The sequence below is a fragment of the Pristiophorus japonicus genome, chromosome 11 (assembly GCF_044704955.1).
Source record: "Pristiophorus japonicus isolate sPriJap1 chromosome 11, sPriJap1.hap1, whole genome shotgun sequence".
NCBI lineage: Eukaryota > Metazoa > Chordata > Chondrichthyes > Pristiophoridae > Pristiophorus > Pristiophorus japonicus.
Window position 1 is genome coordinate 146,011,647 of NC_091987.1, and position 19,486 is coordinate 146,031,132.

Genomic DNA, 19,486 nt, shown 5'->3' on the forward strand with positions numbered 1-19,486 from the left:
CCACACGGCACACATTCTCTTCCATCATTTATTACACTGTACCCTTACTCTTCCATTATATATCACACCCTACCCTTTCATTATCCTCATGTATCACACCGTACACTTTCTCTTCCATTATATATCACACCATACCCTTTCCCTTCCATCATATATCACATCGTACCCTAACTCCTCCATCATATATCACACCGTTCCCATTCCTTCCCTCATATATCACCCCGTACACTTTCTCTTCCATCATATAATCATACTGTACTCTTACTCTTCCATCATATATAACACTGTACCCTTTCCCTTCCATTATATATCACACCGTACCTTTCACTTCCATCTTATATCACAGCGTACCCTTTTCCTTCCATTATATAGCACACCGTACACTTTCTCTTCCATCATATATCACTCCATACACTTTCTCTTCCATCACATATCAGGCTGTACCCATTCACTTCCCTCATATATCACACCGTACACTTTCTCTTCCATCATATATCACTCCATACACTTTCTCTTCCAGCACATATCGGGCTGTACCCATTCACTTCCCTCATATATCACACCGTACATTTTCTCTTCCATCATATATCACACCGTACACTTTCTCTTCCATCATATATCAAGCTGTATGATTTCCCTTCCATCATATATCACACTGCACTCTTACTCTTCCATTATATATCACACCATGCCCTTTCCCTTCCATCATACATCAAACCGTACACTTTCCCTTCCATCACATATAACACTATACCCTTTCCCTTCCATCATATATCACACCGTACTCTTTCCCTTCCATCATATATCACACCGTACACTTTCTCTTCCCTCATATATCACACCGTACACTTTCCCTTCCATCATATATCATACTGTACTCTTTCCCTTCCATCATATATCACACCGTACCCTTACTCTTCCATCACATATCACACCGTACACTTTCTCTTCCATCATATATCACACCGTACACTTTCTCTTCCATCATATATCACACCGTACCCTTTCACTTCCATCATATATCACACAGTACACTTTACCTTCCATCATATATCACACCGTACACTTTTTCTTCCATCATATATCACACCGTACCCTTACTCTTCCCTCACATATCACACCGTACTCTTTTCCGAAAATCATATTTCACACCGTATCTTTACTCTTCCATCAAATATCACTCCATACACTTTCTCTTCCATCACATATCAGGCTGTACACTTTCCCTTCCATCATATATCACACTGCACTCTTACCTTTCCCTCATATATGACACTGTACCCTGACTCTTCCCTCATATATCACACCGTACACTTTCCCTTCCATCATATATCACACAGTACCCTTTCGCTTCCATCATATATCACACCGTACCCTTTTCCTTCCATCATATATCACACTGCACTCTTACTCTTCCATTATATATCACACCATACCCTTTCCCTTCCATCATACATCAAACCGTACACTTTCCCTTCCATCATATATAACACTATACCCTTTCCCTTCCATCATATATCACACCGTACTCTTTCCCTTCCATCATATATCACACTGTACACTTTCTCTTCCCTCAAATGTCACACCGTGCACTTTCCCTTCCATCATATATCACACCGTACACTTTCCCTTCCATCATATATCACAATGTACCCTTTCCCTTCCATCATATATCACTCCATATCCTTTCTCTTCCATCACATATCAGGCTGTACCCTTTCCCTTCCGTCATATGTTACACTGTGCTCTTACCTTTCCCTCATATATGACACTGTACCCTGACTCTTCCATCATATATCACACCGTACTCTTTCCCTTCCATCATATATCACACCGTTCACTTTCTCTTCCCTCATATATCACACCGTACCCTTTCCCTTCCATCATATATCACACCGGACCCTTACTCTTCCATCATATATCACACTGTACTCTTAATCTTCCATCATATATCACACCGTACCCATTTCCTTCCATCATATATCACACCATACCCTTACTCTTCCATCATATATCACACCGTACCCTTTCACTTCCATCATACATCGCACTGTACCCTTTCCCTTCCATCATATATCACACGGTACACCTTCTCTTCCATCATTTATTACACCGTACCCTGACTTTTCCATTATATATCACACCCTACCCTTTCATTTCCCTCATGTATCACACCGTACACTTTCTCTTCCATCATATATGACACTGTACCATTTCCCTTCCATCATATATCACACTGTACACTTTCCCTTCCATCATATTTCACACAGTACACTTTCCCTTCCATCATATATCACAACGTACACTTACTCTTCCCTCACATATCACACCGTACCCTTTTTCTAACATCATATATCACATCGTACCCTTACTCTTCCATCATATATCACTCCATACACTTTCTCTTCCATCACATATCAGGCTGTACCCTTTCCCTTCCGTCATATATCACACTGTACACTTTCCCGCCCATCATATATCACACCAAAATCTTTCCCTTCCATCATATGTCACACCGTACACTTTCCCTTCCATCATATATAACACTGTAGCCTTTCCCTTCCATCATATATCACACCGCACCCTTTCCCTTCCATCATATATTACACCGTACCCTTACTCTTCCATCATATTTCACACTGTACCCTTACGCTTCCATCATATATCACACCGCACCCATTCCCTTCCCTCATCTATCACACCGTACACTTTCTCTACCATCATATATCACACTGTACCCTTTCCCTTCCATTATATATCACACTGCACCCTTACACATCCATCATATATCACACCGTACACTTGCTCTTCCATCATATATCACACCATACCCTTACTCTTCCATCAAATATCACACCATACACATTCCCTTCCCTCATATATCACACCGTACAATTTCTCTTCCATCATATATCACACCGTACACTTTCTATTCCATCACATATCACACTGTACCCTTTCCCTTCCATCATATATCACACTGCACTCTTACTCTTCCATCATATATCACACCGTACCCTTTCCCTTCCATCATATATCACACCGTACCCTTACTCTTCCATCATATATCACACCGTACCCTTACGCTTCCATCATATATCACACCGCACCCATTCCCTTCCCTCATCTATCACACCGTACACTTTCTCTTCCATCATATATCACACTGTACCCTTTCCCTTCCATCATATATTACACTGCACCCTTACCCATCCATCATATATCACACCGTACACTTGCTCTTCCATCATATATCACACCGTACCCTTACGCTTCCAACATATATCACACCGCACCCATTCCCTTCCCTCATCTATCACACCGTGCACTTTCCCTTCCATCATATATCACACCCTACCCTTTCCCTTCCATCATATATCACACCATGCTCTTACTCTTCCATCATATATCACAACGTACCCTTTCCCTTCCATCATATATCACACTCTACTCTTACTCATCCATCATATATCACACCGTACACTTTCCCTTCCATCATATATAACACTGTACCCTTTCCCTTCCATCATATATCACACCGTACCCTTTCCCTTCCATCATATATCACACCATGCTCTTACTCTTCTATCATATATCACAACGTACCCTTTCCCTTCCATCACAGATCACACTCTACTCTTACTCATCCATCATATATCACACCGTGCACTTTATTTTCCATCATATATCACACCGTACCCTTTCCGTTCTCTTATATATCACACTGTACCCTTACTCTTCCATTATATATCACGCCGTGCCCTTTCCCTTCCATCACATATCACACCGCACCCTTTCCCTTCCATCATTTATCACACATTACCCTTTTCCTTCCATCATATATCACACCCTACCCTTTTCCTTCCCTCTTGTATCACACTGTACCTTTTCATTTCCAGCATATATCACAGCATACCCTTTTCCTTCCATCATATATCACACCGTACCCTTTCCCTTCCATCATATATCACACTGTACACATACTCTTCCAACATATATCACACTGTACCCTTTTTCTTGCATCATATATCAAACCGTACCCTTTCCCTTCCATCATACATCACACCGTACCCTTACCTTTCCATCATATATCACATCGTACACTTTCTCTTCCATCATATATCATACCGTACCCTTACTCGTTCATCATATATCACACCGTACCCTTACTCTTCCATCATATATTACACCATGCTCTTACTCTTCCATCATATATCACACCGTACCCTTTCCCTTCCATCATATATCACACTGTACTCTTACTCATCCATCATATATCACACCGTACACTTTCTCTTCCATCATATATCACACTGTACCCTTTTCCTTCCATCATACATCACACCGTATCCTTTCCCTTCTATCATATATCACACTGTACCCTTTCCCTTCCATCATTTATCACGCCGTGCCCTTTTCCTTCCATCATATATCACACTCTAAACTTTCCCTTCCAATTTAATCGCACTGCATTCTTACTCTTCCATCATATGTCACACCGTATCCTTTGGCTTCCATCATATATCACATCGTACATTTTCTCTTCCATCATATATCACACCGTACCTTTCCCTTCCATCATATATCACACCGTGTACTTGCTCTTCCATCATATATCACACCATACACTTTCCCTTCCATCATATATCACACTGTACTCTTACTCTTCCATCATATATCACACCGTACCCATTTCCTTCCATCATATATCACACCGTACACTTTTCCTTCAATCATATATCACACCGTACCCTTTCCCTTGCATCATATATCACAGCGTATCCTTTTCCTTCCATCATCTGTCACACCGTACCCTTTTCCTTCCATCATATATCATACCGTACCCTTTCCCTCCCATCATATATCACACCGTACCATTACTCTTCCAACATAGATCACACCGTACCCTTTCCCTTCCATCATATATCACACCGTACAATTTCTCTTCCATCATATATCACACCATACCCTTTCCTTTCCATCATATATCACATCGTACACTTACTCATCCATTATATATCACACCGTACCCTCTCCCTTCCATCATATATCACTCCGTACTCTTTTTCTTCCAACATATATCACACCATACCCTTACTCTTCCATCATATATCACACCGTACACTGTCTCTTCCATCATACATCGCACTGTACCCTTTCCCTTTCATCATATATCACACTTTACTCTTACACTTCCATCATAAATCAAACCGGACCCTTTTCCTTCCGTCATATATCACATTGTACCCTTCCCCTTCCATCATATATCACACAGTACACATTCTCTTTCATCATATATCACACCTTACCCTTACTCTTCCATTATATATCACACCCTACCCTTTTCCTTCCCTCTTGTATCACACCGTACACTTTCTCTTCCATCATATATCACACTGTACCATTTCACTTCCATCATATATCACACTCTACCCTTTCCCTTCCATCATATATCACATCGTACCCTTTCCCTTCTATCATATATCACAGTGAACCCTGACTCTTCCATCATATATCACACCGTACCCTTACTCTTCCATCAAATATCCCACCGAACACTTTCTCTTCCATCATATATCACATCATACCCTTAATCTTCCATCATATATCACACCGTATACTTTCTCTTCCATCATATATCGCACTGTACACTTTCCCTTCCATCATATATCACAGTCAACCCTCACTCTTCCATCATATATCACACCGTACTCTTACTCTTCCATCATATATCACACCGTACACTTTCTCTTCCATCATACATCGCACTGTACCCTTTCCCTTTCATCATATACCACACGGCACACTTTCTCTTCCATCATTTATTACACCGTACCCTTACTCTTCCATTATATATCACACCCTACCCTTTCATTTCCCTCATGTATCACACCGTACACTTTCTCTTCCATCATATATCACACCGTACAATTTCTCTTCCTTCATATATCACACCATACCCTTTCCCTTCCATCATATATCACATCGTACCCGAACTCCTCCATCATATATCACACCGTTCCCATTCCTTCCCTCATATATCACACCGTACACTTTCTCTTCCATCATATATCACACTGTACTCTTACTCTTCCATTATATATCACACCATACCCTTTCCCTTCCATCATACATTAAACCGTACACTTTCCCTTCCATCATATATAAAACTATACCCTTTCCCTTCCATCATATATCACATCGTACCCTTACTCTTCATCATATATCACACCGTACTCTTTCCCTTCCATCATATATCACACCGTACACTTTCTCTTCCCTCATATATCACACCGTACACTTTCCCTTCCATCATATATCATACTGTACTCTTTCCCTTCCATCATATATCACACCGTACCCTTACTCTTCCATCATATATCACACCGTACCCTTTCCCTTCCATCATATATCACACCGTACCCTTTCACTTCCATCATATATCACACAGTACACTTTACCTTCCATCATATATCACACCGTACACTTTTTCTTCCATCATATATCACACCGTACCCTTACTCTTCCCTCACAGATCACACCGTACTCTTTTCCGAAAATCATATTTCACACCGTATCTTTACTCTTCCATCATATATCACTCCATACACTTTCTCTTCCATCACATATCAGGCTGTACACTTTCCCTTCCATCATATATCACACTGTACTCTTACCTTTCCCTCATATATGACACTGTACCCTGACTCTTCCATCATATATCATACCGTACTCTTTCCCTTCCATCATATATCACACCGGACACTTTCTCTTCCCTCATATATCACACCGTACACTTTCCCTTCCATCATATATCACACAGTACCCTTTCCCTTCCATCATATATCACACCGTACTCTTTCCCTTCCATCATATATCACACCGTACACTTTCTCTTCCATCATATATCACACTGTACCCTTTCCTTTCCATCATATATCACTCCATACACTTTCTCTTCCATCACATATCAGGCTGTACCCTTTCCCTTCCGTCATATATTACACTGTACTCTTACCTTTCCCTCATATATGACACTGTACTCTGACTCTTCCATCATATATCACACCGTACTCTTTCCCTTCCATCATATATCACACCGTTCACTTTCTCTTCCCTCATATATCACACCGTACCCTTTTCCTTCCATCATATATCACACAGTACCCTTTTTCTTCCGTCATATATCACACCGTACCCTTTTCCTTCCATCATATTTCACACTGCACTCTTACTCTTCCATTATATATCACACCATACCCTTTCCCTTCCATCATATATCACACCGTACACTTTCCCTTCCATCATACATCAAACCGTACACTTTCCCTTCCATCATATATAACACTATACCCTTTCCCTTCCATCATATATCACACCGTACACTTTCCCTTCCATCATATATCACACCGTACACTTTCTCTTCCCTCAAATGTCACACCGTACACTTTCCCTTCCATCATATATCACACTGTACCCTTTCCCTTCCATCATATATCACTCCATACACTTTCTCTTCCATCACATATCAGGCTGTACCCTTTCCCTTCCGTCATATATCACACCGTACCCTTACTCTTCCATCATATATCACACCGTACCCTTTCACTTCCATCATACATCGCACTGTACCCTTTCCCTTCCATCATATATCACACGGTACACCTTCTCTTCCATCATTTATTACACCGTACCCTGACTCTTCCATTATATATCACACCCTACCCTTTCATTTCCCTCATGTATCACAGCGTACACTTTCTCTTCCATCATATATGACACTGTACCATTTCCCTTCCATCATATATCACACAGTACACTTTCCCTTCCATCATATTTCACACAGTACACTTTCCCTTCCATCATATGTCACATCGTATACTTTTTCTTCCATCATATATCACAACGTACACTTACTCTTCCCTCACATATCACACCGTACCCTTTTTCTAACATCATATATCACATCGTACCCTTACTCTTCCATCATATATCACTCCATACACTTTCTCTTCCATCACATATCAGGCTGTACCCTTTCCCTTCCATCATATATCACACTGTACACTTTCCCGCCCATCATATATCACACCAAAATCTTTCCCTTCCATCAGATGTCACACCGTACACTTTCCCTTCCATCATATATAACACTGTAGCCTTTCCCTTCCATCATATATCACACCGTACCCTTTCCCTTCCATCATATATCACACCGTACCCTTACTCTTCCATCATATATCACACCGTACCCTTACGCTTCCATCATATATCACACCGCACCCATTCCCTTCCCTCATCTATCACACCGTACACTTTCTCTTCCATCATATATCACACTGTACCCTTTCCCTTCCATCATATATCACACTGCACCCTTACCCATCCATCATATATCACACCGTACACTTGCTCTTCCATCATATATCACACCGTACCCTTACTCTTCCATCAAATATCACACCGTACCCATTCCCTTCCCTCATTTATCACACCGTACAATTTCTCTTCCATCATATATCACACCGTACACTTTCTCTTCCATCACATATCACACTGTACCCTTTCCCTTCCATCATATATCACACTGCACTCTTACTCTTCCATCATATATCACACCGTACACTTTCCCTTCCATCATATATCACACTGTATCCTTTCCCTTCCATCATATATCACACCGTACACTTTTTCTTCCATCATATATCACACCGTACACTTACTCTTCCCTCATATATCACACCGTACCCTCTTCCTAACATCATATATCACACCGTACCCTTACTCTTCCATCATATATCACTCCATACACTTTCTCTTCCATCATATATCAGGCTGTACCTTTTCCTTTCCGTCATTTATTGCACCGTACACTTTCCCTTCCATCATATATCACACCGTACCCATTCCCTTCCCTCATATATCACACCGTACACTTTGTCTTCCATCATATATCACACTGTACTCTTACTCTTCCATCAAATATCACACCATACACTTTCTCTTCCATCACATATCAGGCTGTACCCTTTCCCTTCTGGCAAATATATCACACTGTACTCTTACCTTTCCCTCATATATTACACCGTACCTTTTCTCTTCCATCATATATCACACCAGACACTTTCTCTTCCATCACATAGCAGGCTGTACCCTTTCCCTTCCATCATACATCACACCGTACCCTTTCCCTTCCATCATATATCACAACGTACCCTTTCCCTTCCCTCATATATCACACCGTACTCTTACTCTTCCATCATATATCACACTGTACACTTTCTCTTCCATCATATATCACAGTGTACCCTTTCCCTTCCATCATGTATCATACCGTACACTTTCTGTGCCATCATATATCACACCGTACCCTTTTCCTTCCATCGTATATCACACCGTACCCAATTCCTTCCATCATATATCGCACAGTACACTTTCTCTTCCATCATATATCACACCGTACCCTTTTCCTTCTGTCATATATCACACCGTACCCTTTCCCTTCCATCATATATCACACTGTACAATTTCTCTTCCATCATATATCACACCGTACCCTTTCCCTTCGATCATATATCACACAGTACACTTTCCCTTCTATCATATGTCAGACCGTACCCGTTCCCTTCCATCCTATATCACACCATACCCTTTCCCTTCCATCATATATCGCACCGTACACTTTCCCTTCCATCATATATCACAGTGAACCCTTACTCTTCCATCATAGATCACACCGTACCCTTTCCCTTCCATCATATATCACACTGTACCCTTTCCCTTCCATCATATATCGCACCATACACTTTCCCTTCCATAATATATCACAGTGAACTCTTACTCCTCCATCATATATCACACCGTACCCTTACCCTTCCATCATATATCACACCGTACCCATTCCCTTCCATCATATATCACGCTGCACTCTTACTCTTCCATCATATATCACACCGTACCCTTTCTCTTCGATAATATATCACACCGTACCCTTTCCCTTCCATCATATATCACACCGTACCCTTACTCTTCCATCATATATCACACCATACTCTTTCGCTTTCATCACATATCACACTGTACATTCCCTTCCATCATATATCACACCGTACACTTTCTCTTCCATCATATATCACACCGTACCCTTTCCCTTCGATCATATATCACACTGTACCCTTACTCTTCCATGTTATATCACACCGTACACTTTCCCTTCCACCATATATCACACCATACCCTTCCCTTCCATCATATGTCAGACCGTACCCTTTCCCTTCCATCATATATCACACCATAACCTTTCCCTTCCATCATATATCACACCGTACACTTTCTCTTCCATCATTTATCACCACGTACACTTTCTCTTCCGTCATATATCACACTGTACCTTTACACTTCCATCATATATCACAATGTACCCTTACTCTTCCATCATATGTCACACCGTACTTGTCACTTCCGTCATATATCACTCTGTACCCTTTCCCTTCCCTCATATATCACACCATACTCTTACTCTTCCATCATATATCACACCGTACACTTTCTCTTCCATCATATATCAGAACGTAACCTTTCCCTTCCCTCATATATCACACTGTACCCTTACTCATGCATTATATATCACACTGTACCCTTACTCCTCCATCATATATCACATCGTACCCTTACTCTTCCATCATATATCACTCCATACACTTTCTCTTCCATCACATATCAGGCTGTACCCTTTCCCTTCCGTCATATATCACACCGTACACTTTCCCGCCCATCATATATTACACCAAAATCTTTCCCTTCCATCATATGTCACACCGTACACTTTCCCTTCCATCATATATAACACTGCAGCCTTTCCCTTCCATCATATATCACACCGTACTCTTTCCCTTCCATCATATATCACACCGTACCCTTACTCTTCCATCATATATCACAACGTACCCTTACGCTTCCATCATATATCACACCGCACCCAATCCCTTCCCTCATCTATCACACCGTACACTTTCTCTTCCATCATATATCACACTGTACCCTTTCCCTTCCATCATATATCACACTGCACCCTTACTCTTCCATCATATATCACACCGTACACTTTCTCTTCCATCATATATCACACCGTACCCTTACTCTTCCATCAAATATCACACTGTACCCATTCCCTTCCCTCATATATCATACCGTACACTTTCTCTTCCATCATATATCACACCATACACTTTCTCTTCTGTCACATATCAGGCTGTACCCTTTCCCTTCCATCATATATTACACCGTACACTTTCCCGCCCATCATATATCACACCAAAATCTTTCCCATCCATCATATGTCACACCGTACACTTTCCCTTCCATCATATATAACACTGCAGCCTTTCCCTTCCATCATATATCACACCGTACCCTTTCCCTTCCATCATATATCACACCGTACCCTTACTCTTCCATCATATATCACACCGTACCCTTACGCTTCCATCATATATCACACCGCACCCAATCCCTTCCCTCATCTATCACACCGTACACTTTCTCTTCCATCATATATCACACTGTACCCTTTCCCTTCCATCATATATCACACTGCACCCTTACTCTTCCATCATATATCACACCGTACACTTTCTCTTCCATCATATATCACACCGTACCCTTACTCTTCCATCAAATATCATAGAAACATAGAAACATAGAAAATAGGTGCAGGAGCAGGCCATTCAGCCCTTCCAGCCTGCACCGCCATTCAACGAGTTCATGGCTGAACATGAAACTTCAGTACCCACTTCCTGCTTTCACGCCATACCCCTTGATCCCCCGAGTAGTAAGGACTTCATCTAACTCCCTTTTGAATATATTTAGTGAATTGGCCTCAACTACTTCCTGTGGTAGAGAATTCCACAGGTTCACCACTCTCTGGGTGAAGAAGTTTCTCCTTATCTCGGTCCTAAATGGCTTACCCCTTATCCTTAGACTGTGACCCCTGGTTCTGGACTTCCCCATTTTTGGGAACATTCTTCCTGCATCCAACCTGTCCAAACCCGTCAGAATTTTAAACGTTTCTATGAGGTCCCCTCTCACTCTTCTGAACTCCAGTGAATACAAGCCCAGTTGATTCAGTCTTTCTTGATAGGTCAGTCCCACCATCCCGGGAATCAGTCTGGTGAATCTTCGCTGCACTCCCTCAACAGCAAGTATGTCCTTCCTCAAGTTAGGAGACCAAAACTGTACACAATACTCCAGGTGTGGCCTCACCAAGGCCCTGTACAACTGTAGCAACACCTCCCTGCCCCTGTACTCAAATCCCCTCGCTATGAAGGCCAACATGCCATTTGCTTTCTTAACCGCCTGCTGTACCTGCATGCCAACCTTCAATGACTGATGTGCCATGACACCCAGGTCTCGTTGCACCTTCCCTTTTCCTAATCTGTCACCATTCAGATAATAGTCTGTCTCTCTGTTTTTACCACCAAAGTGGATAACCTCACATTTATCCACATTATACTTCATCTGCCACGCATTTGCCCACTCACCTAACCTATCCAAGTCACTCTGTAGCCTCATAGCATCCTCCTCGCAGCTCACACTGCCACCCAACTTAGTGTCATCCGCAAATTTGGAGATACTACATTTAATCCCCTCGTCTAAATCATTAATGTACAATGTAAACAGCTGGGGCCCCAGCACAGAACCCTGCGGTACCCCACTAGTCACTGCCTGCCATTCCGAAAAGTACCCATTTACTCCTACTCTTTGCTTCCTGTCTGACAACCAGTTCTCAATCCACGTCAGCACACTACCCCCAATCCCATGTGCTTTAACTTTGCACATTAATCTCCTGTGTGGGACCTTGTCGAAAGCCTTCTGAAAGTCCAAATATACCACATCAACTGGTACTCCTTTGTCCACTTTATTGGAAACATCCTCAAAAAATTCCAGAAGATTTGTCAAGCATGATCTCCCTTTTACAAATCCATGCTGACTTGGACCTATCATGTCACCATTTTCCAAATGCGCTGCTATGACATCCTTAATAATTGATTCCATCATTTTACCCACTACTGAGGTCAGGCTGACCGGTCTATAATTCCCTGCTTTCTCTCTCCCTCCTTTTTTAAAAAGTGGGGTTACATTGGCTACCCTCCACTCGATAGGAACTGATCCAGAGTCAATGGAATGTTGGAAAATGACTGTCAATGCATCCGCTATTTCCAAGGCCACCTCCTTAAGTACTCTGGGATGCAGTCCATCAGGCCCTGGGGATTTATCGGCCTTCAATCCCATCAATTTCCCCAACACAATTTCCCGACTAATAAAGATTTCCCTCAGTTCCTCCTCCTTAATAGACCCTCTGACCACTTTTATATCCGGAAGGTTGTTTGTGTCCTCCTTAGTGAATACTGAACCAAAGTACTTGTTCAATTGGTCTGCCATTTCTTTGTTCCCCGTTATGACTTCCCCTGATTCTGACTGCAGGGGACCTACGTTTGTCTTTACTAACCTCTTTCTCTTTACATACCTATAGAAACTTTTGCAATCCGCCTTAATGTTCCCTGCAAGCTTCTTCTCGTACTCCATTTTCCCTACCCTAATCAAACCCTTTGTTCTCCTCTGCTGAGTTCTAAATTTCTCCCAGTCCCCAGGTTCGCTGCTATTTCTGGCCAATTTGTATGCCACTTCCTTGGCTTTAATACTATCCCTGATTTCCCTAGATAGCCACGGTTGAGCCACCTTCCCTTTTTTATTTTTACGCCAGACAGGAATGTACAATTGTTGTAATTCATCCATGCGTTCTCTAAATGTCTGCCATTGCCCATCCACAGTCAACCCCTTAAGTATCATTAGCCAATCTATCTTAGCCAATTCATGCCTCATATCTTCAAAGTTACCCTTCTTTAAGTTCTGGACCATGGTCTCTGAATTAACTGTTTCATTCTCCATCCTAATGCAGAATTCCACCATATTATGGTCACTCTTCCCCAAGGGGCCTCGCACAATGAGATTGCTAATTAATCCTCTCTCATTACACAATACCCAGTCTAAGATGGCCTCCCCCCTAGTTGGTTCCTCGACATATTGGTCTAGAAAACCATCCCTTATGCATTCCAGGAAATCCTCCTCCACCGTATTGCTTCCAGTTTGGCTAGCCCAATCTATGTGCATATTAAAGTCACCCATTATAACTGCTGCACCTTTATTGCATGCACTCCTAATTTCCTGTTTGATGCCCTCTCCAACATCACTACTACTGTTTGGAGGTCTGTACACAACTCCCACTAACGATTTTTGCCCTTTAGTGTTCTGCAGCTCTACCCATATAGATTCCACATCATCCAAGCTAATGTCTTTCCTAACTATTGCATTAATCTCCTCTTTAACCAGCAATGCTACCCCACCTCCTTTTCCTTTTATTCTATCCTTCCTGAATGTTGAATACCCCTGGATGTTGAGTTCCCAGCCCTGATCATCCTGGAGCCACGTCTCCGTAATCCCAATCACATCATATTTGTTAACATCTATTTGCACAATTAATTCATCCACCTTATTGCGGATACTCCTTGCATTAAGACACAAAGCCTTCAGGCTTGCTTTTTTAACACCCTTTGTCCTTTTAGAATTTTGCTGTACAGTGGCCCTTTTTGTTCTTTGCCTTGGGTTTCTCTGCCCTCCACTTTTCCTCATCTCCTTTCTGTCTTTTGCTTTTGCCTCCTTTTTGTCTCCCTCTGTCTCCCTGTATAGGTTCCCATCCCCCTGCAATATTAGTTTAACTCCTCCCCAACAGCACTAGCAAACACTCCCCCTAGGACATTGGTTCCGGACCTGCCCAGGTGCAGACCGTCCGGTTTGTACTAGTCCCACCTCCCCCAGAACCGGTTCCAATGCCCCAAGAATTTGAATCCCTCCCTGCTGCACCACTGCTCAAGCCATGTATTCATCTGCGCTATCCTGCGATTCCTACTCTGACTAGCACGTGGCACTGGTAGCAATCCCGAGATTACTACTTTTGAGGTCCTACTTTTTAATTTAGCTCCTAGCACCTTAAATTCTTTTCGTAGGACCTCATCCCTTTTTTTACCTATGTCGTTGGTACCAATGTGCACCACGACAACTGGCTGTTCTCCCTCCCATTTCAGAATGTCCTGCACCCGCTCCGAGACATCCTTGACCCTTGCACCAGGGAGGCAACATACCATCCTGGAGTCTCGGTTGCGTCCGCAGAAACGCCTATCTATTCCCCTCACCATCGAATCCCCTATCACTATCGCGCTCCCACTCTTTTTCCTGCCCTCCTTTGCAGCAGAGCCACCTACGGTGCCATGAACTTGGCTGCTGCTGCCCTCCCCTGATGAGTCATCCTCCCCAACAGTACTCAAAGCAGTGTATCTATTTTGCAGGGGGATGACCACAGGGGACCCCTGCACTACCTTCCTTGCACTGCTCTTCCTGCTGGTCTTCCATTCCCTATCTGGCTGTGGACCCTTTCCTGCGGTAAGACCAACTCACTACACGTGATACTCACGTCATTCTCAGCATCGTGGATGCTCCAGAGTGAATCCACCTTCAGCTCCAATTCCGCAACGCGGACCGTCAAGAGCTCGAGGCGGATACACTTCCCACACACGTAGTCGTCAGGTATATCACACCGTACCCATTCCCTTCCCTCATATATCACACCGTACAATTTCTCTTCCATCACATATCACACCGTACACTTTCTCTTCCATCACATATCACACTGTACCCTTTCCCTTCCATCATATATCACACTGCACTCTTACTCTTCCATCATATATCACACCGTACCCTTTCCCTTCCATCATATATCACACAGTACACTTTCCCTTCCATCATATATCACACTGTACCCTTTCCCTTCCATTATATATCACACCGTACACTTTTTCTTCCATCATATATCACACCGTACCCTTACTCTTCCCTCATATATCACACCGTACCCTCTTCCTAATATCATATATCACACCGTACCCTTACTCTTCCATCATATATCACTCCATACACTTTCTCTTCCATCATATATCAGGCTGTACCCTTTCCTTTCCATCATATATCACACTATACTCTTACCTTTCCCTCATTTATTGCACCGTACACTTTCTCTTCCATCATATATCACGCCATACACTTTCTCTTCCATCACATATCACACCGTACCCTTTCCCTTCCATCATATATCACACCGTACCCTTTCCCTTCCATCATATATCACACCGTATACTTTCTCTTCCATCATAAATCACACCGTTCCCTTACTCGTCCATCACATATCACACCGTACCCCTTCCCTTCCCTCATATATCACACCATACACTTTGTCTTCCATCATATATCACACTGTACTCTTACTCTTCCATCAAATATCACACCATACACTTTCTCTTCCATCACATATCAGGCTGTACCCTTTCCCTTCCGGCAAATATATCACACTGTACTCTTACCTTTCCCTCATATATTACACCGTACATTTTCTCTTCCATCATATATCACACCAGACACTTTCTCTTCCATCACATATCAGGCTGTACCCTTTCCCTTCCATCATATATCACACCGTACACTTACTCTTCCATCATATATCACACCGTACCCTTTCCCTTCCATCATATATCACAATGTACCCTTTCCCTTCCCTCAAATATCACACTGTACACTTTCTCTTCCATCATATATCTTAGTGTACCCTCTCCCTTCCATCATGTATCATACCATACACTTTCTCTGCCATCATATATCACACCGTAACCTTTTCCTTCCATCGTATATCACACCGTAACCATTTCCTTCCATCATATATCACACAGTACACTTTCCCTTCCATCATATATCACACCATACCCTTTCCCTTCCATCATATATCACACCATACCCTTACTCTTCCATCATATATCACACCGTGCCCTTCACTTCCATCATATATCACACCGTACCCTTACCCTTCCATCATATATCACACTGTACCCTTTCCCTTCCATCATATATCACGCTGCACCCTTACTCTTCCATCATATATCACACCGTACCCTTTCCCTTCTATCATATATCACACCGTACTCATTCCCTTTCATCACATATCACACCGTACATTCTCTTCCCTCATATTTCACACCGTACACTTTCTCTTCCATTATATATCACACTGTACCCTTACCTTTCCATCATATATAACACTGTACCCTTTCCCTTCCATCATATATCACACTGTACCCTTTCCCTTCCATCATATATCACACCGTACCCTTTCCCTTCCATCATATATCACACCGTACCCTTACTCTTCCATCATATATCACACCGTACTCTTTCCCTTTCATCACATATCACACCGTACATTCTCTTCCCTTATATATCACACCGTACACTTTCTCTTCCATTATATATCACACTGTACCCTTTCCCTTCCAATATATATCACACCGTACCCTTTCCCTTCCATCATATATCACACCGTACACTTTCTCTTCCATCATATATCACACCGTACCCTTTCCATTCGATCATATATCACACAGTACACTTATCTTCCATCATATATCACACCATACCCTTTTCCTTCCCTCATATATCATACCGTACACTTTCTCTTCCATCATATATCACACCATACACTTTCTCTTCTATCACATATCAGGCTGTACCCTTTCCCTTCCATCATATGTTACACCGTACACTTTCCCGCCCATCATATATCACACCAAAATCTTTCCCTTCCATCATATGTCACACCGTACACTTTCCCGCCCATCATATATCACACTGTACCCTTACTCTTCCATCATATATCACACCGTACCCTTTTCCTTCCATCATATATCACACCGTACCCATTCCCTTCCATAATATATCACACTGTACCCTTTCCCTTCCATCATATATCACGCTTCACTCTTACTCTTCCATCATATATCACACCGTACACTTTCCCTTCCATCATATATCACAGTGAACCCTTACTCTTCCATCATATATCACACCATACCCTTACCCTTCCATCATATATCACACCGTACCATTCCCTTCCATCATATATCACACTGTACCCTTTCCCTTCCATCATATATCACGCTTCACTCTTACTCTTCCATCATATATCACACCGTACCCTTTCCCTTCTATCATATATCACACCGTACCCTTTCCCTTCCATCATATATCACACCGTACCCTTACTCTTCCATCATATATCACACCGTACCCTTTCCCTTTCATCACATATCACACCGTACATTCCCTTCCATCATATATCACACCGTACCCTTTCCCTTCGATCATATATCACACTGTACCCTTACTCTTCCATGTTATATCATACCGTACACTTTCCCTTCCACCATATATCACACCATACCCTTCCCTTCTATCATATGTCAGACCGTACCCTTTCCCTTCCATCCTATATCACACCATACCCTTTCCCTTCCATCATATATCACACCATACACTTTCTCTTCCATCATATATCACACCGTACACTTTCTCTTCCGTCATATATCACACTGTACCTTTACACTTCCATCATATATCACAATGTACCCTTACTCTTCCATCATATATCACACCGTACTTGTCACTTCCGTCATATATCACTCTGTACCCTTTACTTCCCTCATATATCACGCCATACTCTTACTCTTCCATCATATATCACACCGTACACTTTCTCTTCCATCATATATCACACCGTACCCTTTCCCTTCCATCATATATCAGACCGTAACCTTTCCCTTCCTTCATATATCACACTGTACCCTTACTCTTGCATCATATATCACACTGTACCCCTACTCTTCCATCATACATCACACTGTATCCTCACTCTTCCATCATATATTACACCGTACCTGTCACTTCCATCATATATCACACTGTATTCATTCCTTTCCATCATATATCACACCGTACCTGTCACTTCCATCATATTCCACTCTGTACCCTTTCCCTTCCATCAAATATAACACCGTACCCTTTCCCTATCCATCATACAACACACCATTTCCTTTCAGCATATATGGCACCGTACCCTTTCCTCATATATCACACCTTACCTTTCCCTTTTTCATGTCTCTTTGGTGAGGTCACTGAAATGCTGAGATGTTCAGGGCTCACAATCTCTGTTTTTTTCACTTTCTGTGGGCTCCGCAAGGGACTGGCAAGAGAGTAAAACAGAGTAACCAGGAACGATGAAACAAGCAGTGAGCACACCAATTTCTTTGAAAAAAGATGTCATTTATAAACATGTTATAAGTGACTAAACCAATAGCAGCAACTAGTCACTGTGCTATTAAAATCCCTGATATTCCAATGTTACTATTAGCCAATTAGTCGTGATACATAATTCATGGCAGGACCCAAGGAGGGGCTAGAGAGAACATATATATGTGAGAGATAGCAGAGGCATGGACTGCTTGTTAAAAACATGTAGGTACAGAGAGGCAGGGAAAAATAAAGTAGCTCAGAA

At 42.2% G+C, this 19,486-nt stretch overlaps 1 protein-coding gene across 2 annotated transcripts in view; it reads right to left on the reverse strand.

Annotated features, from left to right (window-relative positions):
* Window positions 1-19,486, reverse strand: part of mcf2la (mcf.2 cell line derived transforming sequence-like a) — a 673,365-nt gene that overhangs the window by 104,981 nt on the left and 548,898 nt on the right. For both annotated transcript variants that reach the window (XM_070894133.1, XM_070894134.1), the window contains exon 26: window positions 19,074-19,174. In XM_070894133.1, the coding sequence (XP_070750234.1) occupies window positions 19,074-19,174 (101 nt within the window). The remainder of the gene's footprint in view (window positions 1-19,073; window positions 19,175-19,486) is intronic.